Source organism: Capricornis sumatraensis, chromosome X, assembly GCF_032405125.1.
Source record: "Capricornis sumatraensis isolate serow.1 chromosome X, serow.2, whole genome shotgun sequence".
Lineage (NCBI taxonomy): Eukaryota > Metazoa > Chordata > Mammalia > Artiodactyla > Bovidae > Capricornis > Capricornis sumatraensis.
The window spans coordinates 27,302,456-27,320,328 of NC_091092.1; the positions used below are offsets into that span (position 1 = coordinate 27,302,456).

The 17,873-nt window shown below is 42.8% G+C and overlaps 2 protein-coding genes across 2 annotated transcripts in view; one reads left to right on the forward strand and one right to left on the reverse strand.

Moving 5' to 3' along the window:
* Nucleotides 1–694: 694 nt before the first annotated feature.
* LOC138071591 (protein FAM209-like) lies at nucleotides 695–1,093 on the reverse strand. Its single transcript, XM_068963104.1, has one exon. It carries the CDS (start codon nucleotides 1,091–1,093, stop codon nucleotides 695–697), a length of 399 nt encoding a protein of 132 aa, XP_068819205.1.
* Nucleotides 1,094–16,411: 15,318 nt separating this feature from the next.
* SLC25A43 (solute carrier family 25 member 43) overlaps nucleotides 16,412–17,873 on the forward strand; it is a 42,378-nt gene continuing 40,916 nt past the window's right edge. Inside the window, exon 1 of the mRNA XM_068962899.1 lies at nucleotides 16,412–16,686. Within this exon, the coding sequence (XP_068819000.1) occupies nucleotides 16,412–16,686 (275 nt within the window). The remainder of the gene's footprint in view (nucleotides 16,687–17,873) is intronic.

The following is a 17,873-nucleotide window of genomic DNA, read 5'->3' on the forward strand; positions in this document are numbered from 1 at the left end:
CCTGCACTTCTTTACAGCATCCTTAAACTTGAACTTCCTCAGTCTCTATTCCAAATAAAGTTAGTCTCTTCAGGAGAGCTACATACCTCTGTTCATATGGCCTGACTCTCTCCCTCTGCAGAATTTCTGTGCTACTGCTCCAGAGATGGATCAGGAACTTTTATTCTATCAATGCCATTCTCATATAAGCAAGACTCTAGCCTGGGGGACAGGAGGGGATGGGGCATTGCTGGTCTTCTTGGCTTGTCTCTCCCAGTACGGAATCTCAGCTCTACAGGGAACCTGGTTTGAAGATTATTGAAGCCTAGTATTCTCAGCTTACTATGTCTGGAGTAGAGTTTCTGTCCTATGGATGTGAGCTGGGCGGAGGAAATGTCCTTTAATAGCTGAATGGATAAACAAACTATGGTACATCAATATAACAGAATATTATTCAAGAATAAAAAGAAATGAGCTATCAGATCACAGAAAGAAATGGATGAAACCTGAATGAATGTTATTAAGTAAATAAGCTAGTCTGGAAAAGGTTATACACTGCATGATGCCAATTATACAACATTCTGGAAAAGGTAAAACTTAGAGCAAATAAACAATTTCAGAGACTATTTTCTTTTACTTCAGAATAGTTTTATTAGTTTGGATACAGTATGTCAACGCTCAACAATTCCTCTCCTACTCTGACACACAAATCCACTCAATCAGAGTCTTCGTTGCCCCATAGCTCATATACTGTAATGTTACTGTGTGTGTCTGCAGGAACCTCAACACTGGGAGGGTCGCCGGTTGCCATGGCGAGTTTCAGATTATGCACCCTGGACACAAATTTCACAAGGTCCATCTCGAGCAGGGTTAAGGTATCAAACATATAGTCTTTGTCGGGGGAAGCCTTTTTCTCTTTCTTTCCCGGAGAGCCAGAGGAATCGCCCTGATGGGAAGGAGGAGTCTGCACATTACTCTCAGCACTCTCTCCTGCCAACTTCACTGACTCGTACAGCAGCACAATGAAGAAAAGCCAGAGCAACGTGATCTCAAGCCAATCTTGGGCATACTCCGGTAGATTCTGCCAAATTAGAAAGTGTCCTCCACAGAGCATCTTCCCCTGGAGTTCTTCAGCTTTCTTTCTCTGAGAAGTAAACAACACTGATAACACCCATGGATAAGCACAGGAACCATTTGAGGGACCACATGATGTGCCGAGAGGAAATGGCCCCTGGTGTTCTAGTCTGCCCTGGCACCTGGAGAGTGAGGACCAAGCAAGGTTGGGCCCTTGGTAACAGCATAGAGGGCCCCGCCCCAGCCAGAACCCATGTGGCCATTGTGATGACTTCAGGGCAGAGGATAAGGAGGCTTGCAGGGGCCAACTGGGAGTAGGGCTTAAAGGGAAATGGTGACATTTCCAGCAGGCAATCAAAAAAGAGGTGGGGAGTGACAGAATGCCATCTCCTTGCCAGTGTATTCTTTCTGAACCTGATGCTCTACTGAGAGAGGGGTTCAGTCTTCTATTTTTATTTTTCCATTTGTTAAATCCAGACACTGTGCTAAGCAGAGCAGACATGGGCATGTGGGCATGTGCCCCTGTGGAGCAGACAGCCAAGTGGGAAAGAAACATATTAAACCAGAGGCCACAAACTAGGAGCCACTGATGTATTTTGTGTGGCCTACACTGTTCCTAAAAATGACTGTGCTCAGTCACTAAGTCATATTTGACTCTTTAAGACCTCATGGACTGTAGCCCTCCAGGCTCCTCTGTCCTTGGGATTTCCCAGGCAAGAATACTTCTCCAAGCATAGAGGATGTTTTAGGGCAGTGAAACTATTCTGTATGATGTTATGGTAAATACATGATCCTACATATTTGTTAAAACCCATAGAACTTTACATACAGCACAAAAAGTGAATCAATGTATGCATATTAAAAAAATTTTTGATATCAAGAATGGAATGCAGAATTTGACTGAACAATCTAGTTATATTACAACTGTATGAAACCACCTCACTAAGATTCCCTGACTTAAATAACTTTAGAAATCTAGTTTGCAAGACTAAAAGCAAAAGATAAAAACACTGTAATCTAGTTGATAGTGTTCTTTCTTGTATGGGTATAGGTTAATAATCCTGATACGTTTATACATGTATGCTTGAATTGAACAGTTAAATAAATGGCACATGTGTATACATACATATATTTCTTTGTCTTGTTAGCTGAAAGGGTCTAAGAGAAATGATACTCCCAAAATCTGAAAGAAACAAATGTAGAAATAAGCACAGATCTTGGTTCCCAATACTATTTTCCAATAAAGGAACCAGGCTTCTTGGAGAAATTACTGATTGTAGGGCTCAGAGAGGAAATATAGAAGAGGAGGCTGAAAGATCTTATTGTGTCAGAAGGGAAGTGCTAAAAAATAAAAAAGCCCCGTGGAAATGGGGTTACATCAAAGAAGACAGGAATGAGCTCCCAATGGCCAAAGCTGTAACAAGATGAGCAAATAAATTAAGTAAGTAACCTTTTGGTACTATACCCCAAAGTATAAAATAAATATCTATGGGTCAAAACTGATATAAATAAACAATTGGATACATGTGAGAGAATACACCAATTTCCCATGCAGAAGAATTTCAGATATGTGACATAGGTAATTCGGCTCTCAGAGAGGTGGAGTGTAACTCCCTATCCCTGAAGAGTGAGTTACACGTAGTGAATTCCTTCCAAAAAAAATACAACAATATGGAATGAGAGAAAAAGAGTAACTTGACAGTGGAATAACTTGACAAACACTACTTCAGCTATGTGGTCAACATCAACATTAACAGGGATAAGGCATGTTGACAGTATCACACAATGAAAGGGATACTCAACCTCTGCAGTCTTCCTCCCCCAAAATCCATAGTCCCAGGCTAATAGGAAAAACATCAGACAAATCCAAGTTGAGGAACATTTTATAAAATACTTGACTAGTACTCCTCAAAACTATCAAGGTCATAAAAAATAAGGGAAGTCTGAGAAATTGTCACATCCAAGAAGTGCCTCAAGAGACACGGCTACTACATGCAATGTGGGATCAGGGATGGGTTCCTGGAACAGAAAAAGAACATTGGGTACAAAGAAAATCTTAGTAGAAAAAAATCTTAGAAATACAGTAAGCACTCTAGTTAATAACAATATGTGTGATATTTGGGAACTTTCTGATATACGGAAACTACCTTTGCTTTTTTGTAAATCTGAAATTGTTCTAAGATTTTTTAAAGTTTATCTTTAAAACATAGGGCAATAGAGGCAACATTATTTGCTGATGACATAATTGTATATCTGGAGACTTCAAGAGAAAAGTTCTATATACAGTCAGCCTTTCCTATCCATGGGTTTCACACCCAAGGATTCAACTAACTCTGGATTTAAAATATTTATTTTAATTAGCCTCCAATTAAATAAATTTATATTTAAAAAAATAAAAACTAAAAAAAAAAAAAAAACTCCAGAAAGTTCCAAAAAGCAAAATTCAAATTTACCATGTGCTGGCAACTACTTACATAGCATTTACATTGTATTTACAACTATTTATGAATCATTCACATTGTATTAGGTATTATAAGTAATCTAGAGATGATTTAAGGTATATGAGAAGATGTGTGTAGTTTATATGTAAACACTAAAATGCTACACTACTTTTTATAAGGGACTTGAACATCCATGCATTTGGGTATCTGATGGTTGGCGGTGGTGTCCTAGAACCAGTCTCCCACAGATATCAAGGGACAGCTGTACCTTAAGGGAATTGAGGTAGATGGCTGAATAAAAATAATAATATATAAACAAGTGTTCCTATACACTAACAACCAATTACATTTAGAATAGAAGACACTATTTATAATAGCTACAAACAGATAATTACTTAAGAATATATTTTAAAATAAATATGCAATAGCTATTTTAAGAAAATGCTGAAATGCTACTGAAAAACACAATGTAACGCCCGATGAAATGGAAAGATATCTATTTTGGGGGGGTATGAAAAATTTTATACAGATATCAATTTTCCTCAAATTATTCTATAATTGTGATAAGATCTCAACAAAAATACTAATATGATTGGTGTAGGAAATAAGCTAATTCTAAAATATACGTGGAAAAATAAACATGTAACAAGAGGCAGGACATTTCTGAAAAAGAAGACAAATGAGCATGGAAGGCAGTCCTTACTAGCTTTTAAAGCATATAGTTAAGACTACATAGTTACATAGAGAAGTACTGGTATAGGATTAGTACTGGTACATGGTTAGACTTACCGTTCGCTAGGTAAGAAGAGAATACAAAAATCAACCACACACACACGCATACACACAGAGCTTTTGTCTGAATGTGTTTCCCCCAAAATTCATGTCGAAAACCTAATGTCCAGTGTGATTGATATTACAAGGTAGGCCTTTGGGAGATAATTAGATCATGAGGGTGGAGTCCCCAAGAATGAGGATTAATGCTCGTACAATGAGAACTCACAGAGCTCCCTAGCTCCTTTTGCCTTGTCAGAATACACTAAGTCCCTTACACAGGAATCTTCAAATTGCAAACTTTCAAAGCTTAGAACTTGCATTCCCATTTGCAGTCACACAATTTGGTTCACGTGTCTGGTGGACATTGTCACATGCATCCATCCTCTACAAGTGGTTGTGCTTTTGCGTACTTTACTGCATAGTACAGCATAGAGCACATTAGTACAGTCTCTTTATTTCTAGCCCAGGATGTCCCAAAGCAAGTGTAAAAGCAGTAGTAAATAGCCAATTCTGTTAGTTGGGTACTAAGGCTAAGTTTTTTGGACTCACGTACAAATTGGGCTTACAAGCACACTTTCAAAATGGAACTCATTCATATGCAGAAGACTTCCTATAGGAGAGAAGTCTGCAACTCAGAAAAGGGCCTTCATCTGGCCATACTGGTACCTGATCTTGTACCTCTAGCCTTCAGAACTGTGAGAAGTAAATTTCTGTTGTTCACGAGCCCCTCTGTGCTTGGTATTTTGTTATAGCAGCCCAAATGGACACACATACACATTAAGAGTATGATAAAGGTAGAAGGTGTCATTTGACACTGGGAGAAGAAAGTTTGTTCAACAAATTGTGATGCAATTACATAGCAACCTTCTGAAAAAAATATAAACTTGAAGAATTCTTTTTCTATACCCCATAATTCACATATAAGTTCCCTACCTGAAATGTGTTTTATCTATCTTTGGCAATGCCCACTTGTCCTTCAAAATTCAATTCAAGACACCCCCCCCTTCTCCTTCTGTCTCTTGCTGAGTAAGTCATCATAAAGCAATTAGGTGAGATCAATCAAGACAAGCATCCATGACAGGGCAACATGGAGCTGACTCATTTGAAAAGACCCTGATGTTGGGAAACATTGAAGGCAGGAGGAGAAGGGGACGACAGAGGATGAGATGGTTAGATGGCATCACTGACTCAATGGATATGAGTTTGGGTAAACTCCGGGGGTTGGTGATGGACAAGGAGGCCTGGCGTGCTACAGTCCATGGGGTCACAAAGAGTCGAACATGACTGAGCGACTAAACTGAAATGAACTGAACCGAACCTGTAAAGAGTATCCTAATATTTCCCTAACTTCTCACTGTAGTGTGATAGCCCATTAAGACTTCCCTAAAGGGAAGAGGGTACCCTGAATATCTGATGTGAGTATTCAGATCTGCTTAGCAGTCATACTTCTCACAGCCAATTAAGAGACAGACATTCTGCTGATACTGATACATATATATCAGATATGAGTTATGAGTTGGTTCATTCATTCAACAAACATGTAATGAGTGCTTACTAACCTACTCTGTGCCACAACACTGTCTTAAGTGCCACAAATATAAAAGTATTCAAAATAAACAAAACTCCTGCCCTCATGGAGTTTACATTCTAGTGGGCTAAAGGTTTTTAAGGAAAATACATAGTATGTCAGATAGTGATAAACTCTAAAGACAAAAAGAAAGCAGGGAAGGGGACAGTGGTGGGCCTGTTAGGAGGAAATTCCGATAATGGAAGGGAGAGAGGATACATTTTAAAGAGAAAAATGAGTGTCAGATATAAGATTTTTGGCCTGAATTACAAAATAAAACAACAACAACAAAGAAGTTTTCATTTACTGACATGGGGACAACAAGGGGAGGAAAGGATTTGGTGGGGAAGACCAAGGGTTTGGTTTGAAGTACATTAGGCTTGAGATGCCCATTAGATGTCCTAGTAGAGCTAGATTCTCTAACTCTAGTAGAGAATCTAGAGTTCAAGGGGGCATTCCAAGCTGGAGATACCTATTTGAGAGTCATCAGGACAGAGATGGTATTTAAAGCCACAAGACTAGATCAATCACCATGGAAATTAGTTTAAACATAGAAGAGACTCAAGGACTGAGCCTAGAGCACTCCAATATTTAGAGATTGTGGGGATGAGGAAGAACCAGCAAAGGAGACTGAGAAGTGACCAGTAGTTATCAAGAGCTGGCCCCCAGGGACTTCCCGGGCAGTCCAGTGGTTAAGAGGCCACCTGCCAATGCAGGAAATGAGGGTTCGATCCCTGGTCCAGGAAAATTCCACATGCCTCAGGGCAACTAAGCCTGTGTTACAACTATGGAGCCTGAGCTTTAGAGCCCATGAGCTGCAACAAGTGAGCCTGCCTGCCCTAGAGTCCCTGCTCTGCAACAAGAGAAGCCACCACAATGAGAAGCCCTCGCACCCCAACTAGAGAGTAACCCCTGCTCGCTGCAACTAGAGAAAAGCCTGCACACGGCAACAAAGGCCCAGTACAACCAAAAATAATTAATTTTTTAAAAAAGAGTCAGCCCCCGGAATGAGCTTACCACAGGGTACACTGATAACACCGAATTTCTGGATCCACAAAGCTAAGGAATAGATAGCAGGGACCCCTACCAAGGTACTACTGTCCTGTGAAATCTGGCTGATTAGTCAGCCAGTTTTTCCCTTTGACATCTTTGAAATGCAACTAACCTCATGCAAATTACATGCAAAATAGCAGTAGCATGGCAATACTGTGGGAGATGTGGCTAGACTCTGGATGGGGACACTGAACACCAGAACTGTGGCTGCCAAACTTGCAAGAGGAGCTGAGCCCTGTGACCCTCCAACCAGGCCTTCAGGCTCAATCTTGAAGAACATCCAGAGAGACATTGAAAACCACTACCAGTGCCCTAAGGGCAAAGGGCTACAATGCTCATTGTAGCCAGTTGCTGCTATTTTCATTGCTGTTGCCAGCACCAGCTGATCTACACTTGATCTTAACCAAAAGGCCAAGAAGCAATCCAGCAGTTCTAGAAGTAAAGGAACACTCCATGACATCAGCTGAATCTCATCAGTACGTTAGGGTGAAGATGAGGGTTAAGTGGGTGTTAGGACTGGATTAAGGTTAGAACTTCCAGTCTATGATGGGCCAAGTCCAAGGAGGGGCTTCCCTGGTGGCTCAGTGGCAAAGAACCTGCCTGCCAACGCAGGAGATGCAAGTTTGATCCCTGGGTGGGGAAGATCCCCTGGAGGAGGAAATGGCAACCCACTCCAGTATTCTTACCTGGAGAATCCCATGGACAGAGGAGCCTGGCAGACCACAGTCCATGGGGTCACACAGATTGAGACATGACTTAGTGACTAAACAACAACAGGTCCCAATAGCCTTGAACCTCTCCTCAGGACGTTCCCTCCACATCCTACTGTAATTGAATCTTTCACTGTCTGATGACACCTCTAAAGCACAGGCTGTTTATTCTCTCGTCTCCCCATAGCTAAATTCCTTAGAGAGTGCCAAGTGATAGAGTTGGAACTCTCCTTGCACCCCAAGGCCATTTTCTGATTTTTGTTCCTCCCACTCTTGAGAAGTCTCTGGCTCCTCCTCCTTTCACACCTTCCTGTTATTTCACCCTCTACCCACCCTGGTGGTAGTCTTCTATAACCTTCCTGGTGATTGCCCTCATTCATATAGGCTTTCAGTTCAGTTCAGTTCAGCCACTCAGTCGTGTCTGACTCTTTGTGACCCCATGGACTGCAGCATGCCAGGCTTCTTTGTCCATCACCAACTGTCAGAGTTTGCTCAAACTCATGTCCATCGAGTCAGTGATGCCAGCCAACCATCTCATCCTCTGTCGTTCCCTTCTCCTCCCACCTTCAATCTTTCCCAGCATCAGGGTCTTTTCCAATGAGTCAGTTCTTTGCATCAGGTGGCCAAAGTATTAAGTTTCAGCTTCAACATCAGTCTTTCCAATGAATATTCAGGACTGATTTCCTTTAGGATGGACTGGTTGGATCTCCTTGCAGTCCCAGGGACTCTCAAGAGTCTTCTCCAACACCACAGTTCAAAAGCATCAATTCTTCAGTGCCCAGCTTTCTTTATAGTCCAACTCTCACATCCAAACATGACTACTGGAAAAACCATAGCTTTGACTAGATGGACGTTTGTTGGCATAGTAATGTCTCTGCTTTTTAATAAGCTGTCTAGGTTGGTCATAACTTTTCCTCCAAGGATCAAGCATCTTTTAATTTCATGGCTGCAGTCACCATCTGCAGTGATTTTGGAGCCCCCCCAAATAAAGCCTCTCACTGTTTCCATCGTTTCCCCATCTATTTGCCATGAGTGATGGGACCAGTTGCCATGATCTTCGTTTTCTGAATGTTGAGTTTTAAGCCAACTTTTTCACTCTCCTCTTTCACTTTCATCAAGAGGCTATTCAGTTCCTCTTCCCTTTCTGCCATAAGGGTGGTGTCATCTGCATTTCTGAGGTTATTGATATTTCTCCTGGCAATCTTGATTCCAGCGTGTGCTTCATCCAGCCTGGCATTTCTCATGATGTACTCTGCATATAAGTTAAATAAGCAGGGTGACAATATACAGCCTTGGTATACTCCTTTCCCGATTTGAAACCAGTCTGTTGTTCCATGTCCAGTTCTAACTATTGCTTCTTCACCTGCATACAGATTTCTCAGGAGGCAGGTAAGGTGGTCTGGCATTCCCATCTCTTGAAGAATTTTCCACAGTTTGTTGTGAGCCACACAGTCAAAGGCTTTGGTGTAATCAATAATGCATAAGTAGATGTTTTTTCTGGAGCTCTCTTGCTTTTTTGATGATCCAACGGATGTTGGCAATTTGATCTCTGGTTTCTCTGCCTTTTCTAAATCCAGCTTGAACATCTGGAAGTTCATGGTTCACGTACTGTTGAAGCCTGGCTTGGAAAATTTTGAGCATTACTTTGCTATGATCACATGGACCACAGCCTTGTCTAACTCAATGAAACTATGAGCCATGCCATGTAGGGCCACCCAAGACAGATGGGTCATGGTGGAGAGTTATGACAAAATGTGGTCCACTGGAGAAGGGAATGCAAACCACTTCAGTATTCTTACCTTGAGAACCCCATATAGGCTTTAGTTCTTAACTATCTGTCCTCTTTGTCCCAACTTTTCCCATCATTCTCAGTCACTTCAACATTCACATAGTCAACCACCCAGCACCCTGGTTTCTTGTTTCCTTATCTGCCCATTGCCAGGGACCACTGCCATGTCACAATCCAGAGCAGTAGTATGTGGCCCTGTATCTTGAAGGTCCATGCATTCTTTTCATTTACACATCAACGCATGATTTCCAGAAGCTGACAAATCTTTAGTACAGGATGTATGTAAAAGTATATATATATTTTTTAACTAGGAATTAGGCCTGTGCTTCATTCTTTTCAGTTTTGCTTTCCATAGAACTCACCATGGATCAGTGATTACAAATGGGATTTTAAAGTTTAACAGTAGATAAAAATAAACCCCCAATAATACAAAAATACACATGCACAAGGTTATTCATTGCAATATTTTTTATAATTGCAAAATACTGGAAACCACCTAAACACTCATTCCTAGGAGTGTGGCTAAATAAACTGTGGTACATCCGTGCAACTGTAAATAAATATTTTTTATCTAAATAAATAAATAAATATTTTGCCGCTGTAAATAAAAGTGAGAATGATATCTATAAACTGAGTTGGAGTAATACCTAAGACATAGTATACAATGAAAAAAGCAAGTACCAATGTTATATCTATAGAAAGTCACCTTTCATGTAACAAAAGGAGATATTTTCATACGAGCACCTATACACAAATGTTTTGTAGCAGCTCTATTCATAATAGCCAAAAACTGGAATCACCATAAATGTCTATAAATGGAAGACCAAATTATGTTACATCCACACAATGGAATATGACTTAGCAATTAAAAGGAAGAAACTACTGATGAACATGACAACATGGTTGAATTTCAAAGGCACCACACATGCTAAGTAAAAGAAGATGGTCTCAAAAGGTTATACAACCATGTGCATGCATGCTAAGTCACTTTGCCATGCCCTCCTCCAGGGGATCTTTGTGATCCAGGGTTCGAACCCATGTATCTTATGTCTCCTGCATTGGCAACTGGGTTCTTCACCACTAGTGCCACCTGGAAGCCCCTATATAACCATATGTTTTCATTTATATGACATTCTCAAAGGGAAAAACTATAAGAACAGATCAGTGGTTGCCAGAGTTGAGAGTCAGGGAGGCTTTGACTGCAGACAGACAGCACAGGAGAATTCTGGGGGCTGATGGAGCAGTTCTGTATTCTGATTGGGGCTAATTACACAGATCTATACCTGTGTTAGTACTCATATAACAAATTCTATACCAAAATAAGGTAATTTTACCATACACAAACGACAAAAAGTGTAGAGGTGGAGTTGGTGATTAAAATGTGATGAGTTCAGGGACTTCCCCAGTAGTCCAGTGCTGAGGGCTCTATGTTTCCACTGCAGGAGGCATGGGTTTGAACCCTGGTCAGAGAACTAAGATCCCACATGCCACACAGCAAGGCCAAAAAGAATGTAATGAATTTAGTCTTGTTGTAGCCACACGTTCTGAGAAACAAACTCACTCAGAAGGATAATGCAGATAGTGAAGTACAGTTTATTACACTGGCAGGCCCAAGGCAGAGTCTCCTCTTAGCCAAGGATGCTGACCAGCATTTGTGAAAACCTTATATACCCTAAGTGTACGTGCCCAAACCCACCTCCCCAAAGTCCGTGAAACTAGTCTGAACAAAGGAAGAGAAAGATACAATCAGAGTTGACCTGTGATTCATATGCCTTAAGCCTAGGCAGTTAACAGTGGACAATTATCAATAGGCCTGTGGTCATACCCCAACAAGCATAATAGAATTTATGATTCTATTTGGTTACACAGATAATTAGGGAATTCTTTTAGGCAATGGAGAGTGTAGGTATGAGCCCTGGGGTTCTTCCATCCGGGGGGTCTGATTTTCCAGTTGGTATGTCGTTTCCATAGATACTGGGCATACAGTCCACAGTCCAGCCCAATTCCACAGTCCAGCCCAAGATGGAGTCCTGCTTTCAAGATGGAGCCTGTTCTGTTTCCTCCTTCAGTCCTAGGTCTTCAGACATATATTAAAGATATATCATTTCATCACCTGGACCATTTCTTAGTGTTATAAAAATAACAAAGACACTAAACAAACCAGCAATAAAGAAACTAAAAGTATTATGTGACTACCATAAAAAAAAAACCACACACACACATTGAAATTTGGATTATCGTGGCTTGGTAATGGGAGCAAACTAAATTGCACTATGTGAAATATGTATCCCCAACCTAGTTCCTGATACAGAGTAACAATTCAGCAAACATCTGTGGAATGAATAAACGAGTGAGAAAATGAAAGAAGGAAAAGGCTTACACATTTTGATATGAAACCCTGTGTCTTCAACATCATCAAAAAGTTTGAAGCAGAATGGAAGGATATTCAAACATCGCTTAAAGCTAAAATACAGTGTGCCAAGGGAGAAAAATGAAAAAGCTGTGGAAGCCACACTTTATAGCGTTCTATTTAACCACAAAGGCCAGGGCTACTGAAGTCATTGTTGACACACTTGCCAAAACTTCTGCTCAAGACATGGTGAAAATGATGACTGGGTACAAAGAGTCTCTATCAGATATCACAGTTCACTTTAGAATTACAGATGTGGCTGGAAATTTAAAATGGCAAACATCCAATTTCTGACAAAACTGACAGTGTTTACTGGGAATTGATAAATCTACAAGCTTGTGAATCTAGCTCATCTTTTGAGTTTTTACCATGGTTTAAATCTAAATAAGTAATTTTGTAACGACATTATGTTCTGCTAATCTTTTCCAACTTGGAAAACTGAAGAAAGAAATTCCTTCACTGATCTAATGTTTACTGAGCACTAACTATGCACCAGCCAGTGTTCCAGGCACAGGGAACACAGTTGTGAACAAGAGACAAGATCCCTTCCCCTATGGAACTTACATTCTGGTAACTGGAAACAGACGATAAACCAAGAAAGAAAAATGGCAAATAGGGGAAAATGCCACACAGAGGATTGAAATGCGGCGATGTGGCAGAGTGAATGAGGGTGTGGAGACTGGGTGGGCTGGTTAGCCTTCTGACAGGAGCTAACATTTAAGCTGAGCTCAGAATGACAAGGAATCAGCTCTGCAAATATCTGAGGAAAGAACTTTCCAAGAAGAGGGAGCAGCTAGAGTAGTGGTTCTCAAAAGGAATGGTGCTGCTTCCTAGAGGGCATTTTGGAAGTTTGGGGGGAGGGAGCCCACAGAGACTGGAGGATTCCATTGGCATTTAATGGGCAGGGCAGGGATGCTGCAGAGCTTCAATGCACCAGACTGTCCTGCATCCTTCATGACTTTCAAAGATCCCACCAGGCACCCATATAAGTGGAAAAGCTGTTTCTCATTATCAGAGTTGAAAACCTAACTCTGCTTAACTCATAAAGACAAAACATTTTTTGCACAGTGTTTATGCACATGGAACTTCCTAGGAATGCAATTACCATGTAAATAGAAAGCAGATTGTATTCTATTTCATCCAGAACTTCACCAAGAGTTGTTCAACATTTCAAAGCCAACACCTCCAGGAAGGGAAGGCAAATGTCACCTAATGAGAAACACTGCACCTAATGGGAAAGGCTTCGGGGAAAATTGATGATGGTGGAGAGATTTTATTTTAATGGATAAGACATACCCAAGGTAAAATGAAAAGAGGGGAAAAAAGAAAGCAGTACAAAAGGGCACATAGTCAAAAGTTGATCTCCCTTCCACCTCCGTTCCCACCATTCCCAGTTTTCTTCCCTAGAGATAATCTGATTATCAGGGTTTTTTTACAGTGGCTTTATCTCTCTTTTTTTTTTTTTTTTGTTTAGAAGGAAGGGAGGGAGAGAGGGGGGAATACTCATACAAATGAATATTTGTTTGAACATTAAAAAAAAAAGATGAGGAAAGATACACCCAGAAGAGAGGGTATAGCTCAGTGGTAGAACATTTGACTGCAGAAAAGGTGTGTGTGTGTGTGTGCACGCATACACACATCAAGCTCTTAATGCTGGCTTCTCTAATGTTACCTCAGAGGATGTCCAGGGAGACAGTTTTTTAAATACACTTCTGTACTGTTTTCCTTGGTATGACAGGTATATTCTACATTTGCAATTTACAAAATCCCATAAGGTTAAAAGAATAAAATACAAATTAGAGCAGGAATCCACTAACATTGGCATAAATATAGCAAGATCAATTATAATCTTAGAAACATCAGCAAGCTAAACTAAGGTAATATATTGAGAGATTTCACTCTGTGAGAAGAGAAACAAAAAGTGAGTGCTGAAGAATCCAAAACCGTGAGCATCTCCCAACATCTGCTGAGAAGGACAGGAGGCTGCCTACTGGCCTGAATCAGCTAGCCACCCTTTTTCCTCAAGTTACAATACTGCCTACTGGCCTGAATCAGCTAGCCACCCTTTTTCCTCAAGTTACAATACTACTTCTAAGTTATCATACATTTATTTTTAACACAGCACCCCAGTTTCATATTGTGTGTCTTTTCCAAAGTTGGAGATCCTTAACTTAATATATTCTTCACAGACTTTTCAACAAATATGAAGAGGCACTGAGGTTAACAAGTCTATAAGTGGCAATCCAAATACATGACATCCTCAAGGACTGATTTATGTTTAAGATTAATCTACATAATATTCCCAAGGTTTAGCAAATGAATGAGACTCTAGCTGAGTAAAATAGGAACAAACCTTGTTCTGTTTGCACATAGCCATGAAAAGACAGAAGGCAGCAAAGAAAATATTCTGCGGTTACTCATTTTACTGTGCAAGGTACCTACTGTGAAAAATTACTTTTGAGGTTAAAATAGACCATCTACTCACGATCTCTCCTGGCCCACAGCTGGGAAGACTGAAATGATTCTTCTTGCCTCTGGCTCACTAGAACATCGTATTCCTGGTGAAGACAAAAAGAACAGCAGTGCTCAAGAAAAAAGGATAGCTGGTTCCCGAGGTGGGTGCAGTTGAAATGCTCATATAAGTTGCCTTAAAGCCAAACAAAACCAGTACAACCCAGTCAAGCCAAACTCCACACAATGTGGTGGTTCCATCAACTGTTCCATTCCCAGGGCCGAGCTCCCTGAAGGACCTTTAGAATCTAGTCCTGTTGTCCAACAGAGTGCTTTAGGACAGGACTAGTAACTGAAGGTTTCCTTACTGTAGTCCCCCAGTTCCAATTCAAACCCTGTGAAATTCATGTCCTCTGGTCTTCAGAGTCATAAACCTACTTTCCTCAACCTCCCACAGCCATGAAATTAGCTTACAAGACAGGAGAATTCACAAAACAAGAAAAACAAGCATCCCAAATGGCTGAGAGCAGAGCAAGGCTTCTATAACTAGAACAGGTCCTCTTTTCCATTTCCTTTTTCTAAATTGAGGTATAGTTGATTCAGAATGTTGTGTTTATTTTTATTGTACAGCAAAGGGATTCAGTTACATACATATGCATTCTTTTTCACATTCTGTTCCATGATTGTTTATCATAGGATATTGAATATAGTTCCTTGTACTCTACGGTAGGACCTTGTTTATCCATTTTCTATAGGATAGTTTGCATAAGCCCATCCCAAATCCCCAAGCCATCCCTCCCCCACTCCCTATCCCCCTTGGCAACCAGTCTATTCTCGCTGTCTGTGAGTCTGTTGCTGTTTAATAAATAGGTAGAACAAGTTCCCCTAATCAAAACCCCGCAACAGCTTTTAGAAAAGGATCGTTATATCATCATGTGTGTCAGTAAATGTAGAAAATAACAATACAAGCCTAAAAGCAACTGGGATGTCTTATACTAACAGACTGCTGGACTACCTTTCCATTATTATTACTGAAATGGCTTTTTAAGAAGAGAAAACAGGGAGAAATTTTGAATTTTTTAAAACTTATCAAAATCCTTCTTAGACTCTGGCCAAGCCACTGACTGCTAAGCTTTCTTTGCCCCTGTGGTCCCCTTAGCTCACAAAACCACCGAAAATGTCTCTACTCGAGAGACACTCTGCTGTCCCAGTGGACGTTTAGTGTAGCTGTTGGGAATGTTGTCACAAAACAGACCTGAATCCAGATGGCGTCTAGCCGCTGTGTGCCTAGAACAAGTCAGTCTCTCTCTTTGTTTCCTCTTCCTTCTTCCTGTTGTTGTAAAAACAACATCTAATCATAGCTAACACATCTGTAGTACTTACCTGTATCATTTTTCATTTACTACTTACAACAACCCCTAGAGGGGGAAAAAAAAAAAAAAAACTATAGATGAAGCAAGTGAGGCATAGAGAGGTTGAGTGACTTCCTCAAGGTCACACAGCTGGTAAACTGCAGGGCTCAGATGCTAACGCAGGTTGGAGTCGAAGCTCTAACCACCGTACCTACGACCTCTCGAATTGAGAGTAATAAATGGGGACACACCTACTAAGCACTGTTTTGAAAACTAAATAAGACAATGTACGAAAAGCCTGATACTTGTCAAGTGTTGGATGTCGTGTGTATGTTATAGAAGGTTTTTTCCTTCTGCCCTGAGAAATCTGTAAAGCTTTCCCTAGGGACAGACAAAAGGTCGCAGGGATGAGAACAGAGGCAAGGGAAGGAAGGGGGCAAGGTGGAACTCGGAAAGGGAGAAAGGGTATAAATAAGGCGGGGGGGCGGGGGCTAAATATTCAGAACACAAATAAGGCGGCCTAGGCCTTGAAAGAACGCGGTGAGTGTTTCTCAACTGCAAACAGAAACGTCTTGGCCGAAAATCAGACACTAAACCGGCGCGGCCACAGCCTCAACCCCGGACCAGCCTCCTCAACCCCACCTCAGCCCCAGGCCCGCTCGGGCCCGGCCGCGGACCGGCTTCCCGTCCGGTCCGCGGGTCCGCCCTACGCCGGGCGGAGCCTGGCCCGCCCCCTGCGCTGGAGCCCGGGAGCCCCAGGCCCGAGCCACGCGATCGGCCGGCCGCCCGGGGCTCGGGCCGCGGACACACGATGGCGACTTGGCGGCGGGACGGCCGGCTGACGGGCAGCCAGCGGCTGCTATGCGCCGGGCTGGCGGGGGCGCTCAGCCTCAGCCTCACCGCGCCGCTGGAGCTCGTCACCGTACTGGCCCAGGTCGGCGTCGTGCGCGGCCGCGCCCGGGGGCCGTGGGCCGCGGGGCTCCGCGTGTGGCGTGCCGAGGGGCCCCGCGCCCTGTGGAAGGGGAACGCGGTGGCCTGCCTGCGCCTCTTCCCCTGCAGCGCCGTCCAGCTAGCCGCCTACCGCAAGTAAGAGCCGGGCGTGGGCGGGGCCGGGGCCCGGGAGGCCGCCGCCGGGTATCCCGCGGCCCACGCCGCCGGGGTGCTGGGGATCGGGCCGGCGGTGCGCCCCCGCCTCTTTCCGGATCTCATGGGAGCCCCTTGGGCCAGAAGGCGACCTCTTCGGCCCCCAGAGTGCAGTCCCCACCTTTTCTTCTTCACCTTTTCTGGGTATTTCTGCAGTTTGAGGGGGACGCAGCTGTGGCCCAGAGAGGCTGACGGGGCTGGACGGGCCAGGAGGCGGAAGAGGGTGAAAGGAGATTTTGGGGGGAAGAAGAGAAGAAATCTCCGGATAGATGGCTCCTAACCCCCTTCCCACTGTCCACCAACTTGGAAATTTTGCTCTGGCTGGCTTGGGAGAGAGACCTCTGAAGATACATGTATGGAAGAGGGTCTGTGTGACCAGAACCCCCAGAAGACAGTGCTTGCTAGGGACAGAGGGCCCAATCTACTGTCACCAAAAGGCCGTGGAGTTCGGCTCCCTGCCCTCCCCCCCAAGAAGCTTGCCTTTGGGGTCCTACAGAGGCTGCCCCACCCTCACTGCTCACTGGCCTCCTTTTAACACCTCCCACAAAAAACAGCTGCTGTTTAGAAAAACTTCTAAAGATGTAAATTAGCCTGATAAGTCTTGAAGCTTCCTCAAGAACTCAGAGATATTTGCATTTTAACTGGAAACACAGGCTAAAAGAATGAAGTGGTAGAGATGGGGTTTCAGGTAAAGATGTTTCTGTAGTTGGGGGGATGGTCGCGGGTTCCCCATTCACTGGGAACAGCAGCCAACTCTGAAGCCTGGCGTTGGCTCAGAATTAGAGAAACACAACCCACAGTCTTGACCACTGTAGGTCTGCCTTGCAGACTGACAGTCAAAGGATTTTGCCTTTGGCTCAGGGAGGCTGGAGCTGGAAGTCTCATCCGACAACTGACAAGCCCAGTGGAATCTTCCTTATCACTGATTCCTCGAGGCCAGCGCTTATTTCACTTATGCCTGGGAATAGCGTTGCCTCTCTTAACTCTGGGAAAGGAGGGTAGTGAGATGATGGGGAATCTCTGTCAAGGCTCTCTTTCCTCCCCAGCCCCCTTGCTCTCAGCAACATCTGGCCTGCAGCCTGTAAACATTTCTCCTCTGAGTTTTAATGACTCAATTTCTCCCCACTTTA

Bases quoted from the DNA above. Each gene is read 5' to 3' on its own strand.
- LOC138071591 (XM_068963104.1), bottom strand. From the start codon at position 1,093: ATGCTCTGTGGAGGACACTTTCTAATTTGGCAGAATCTACCGGAGTAT.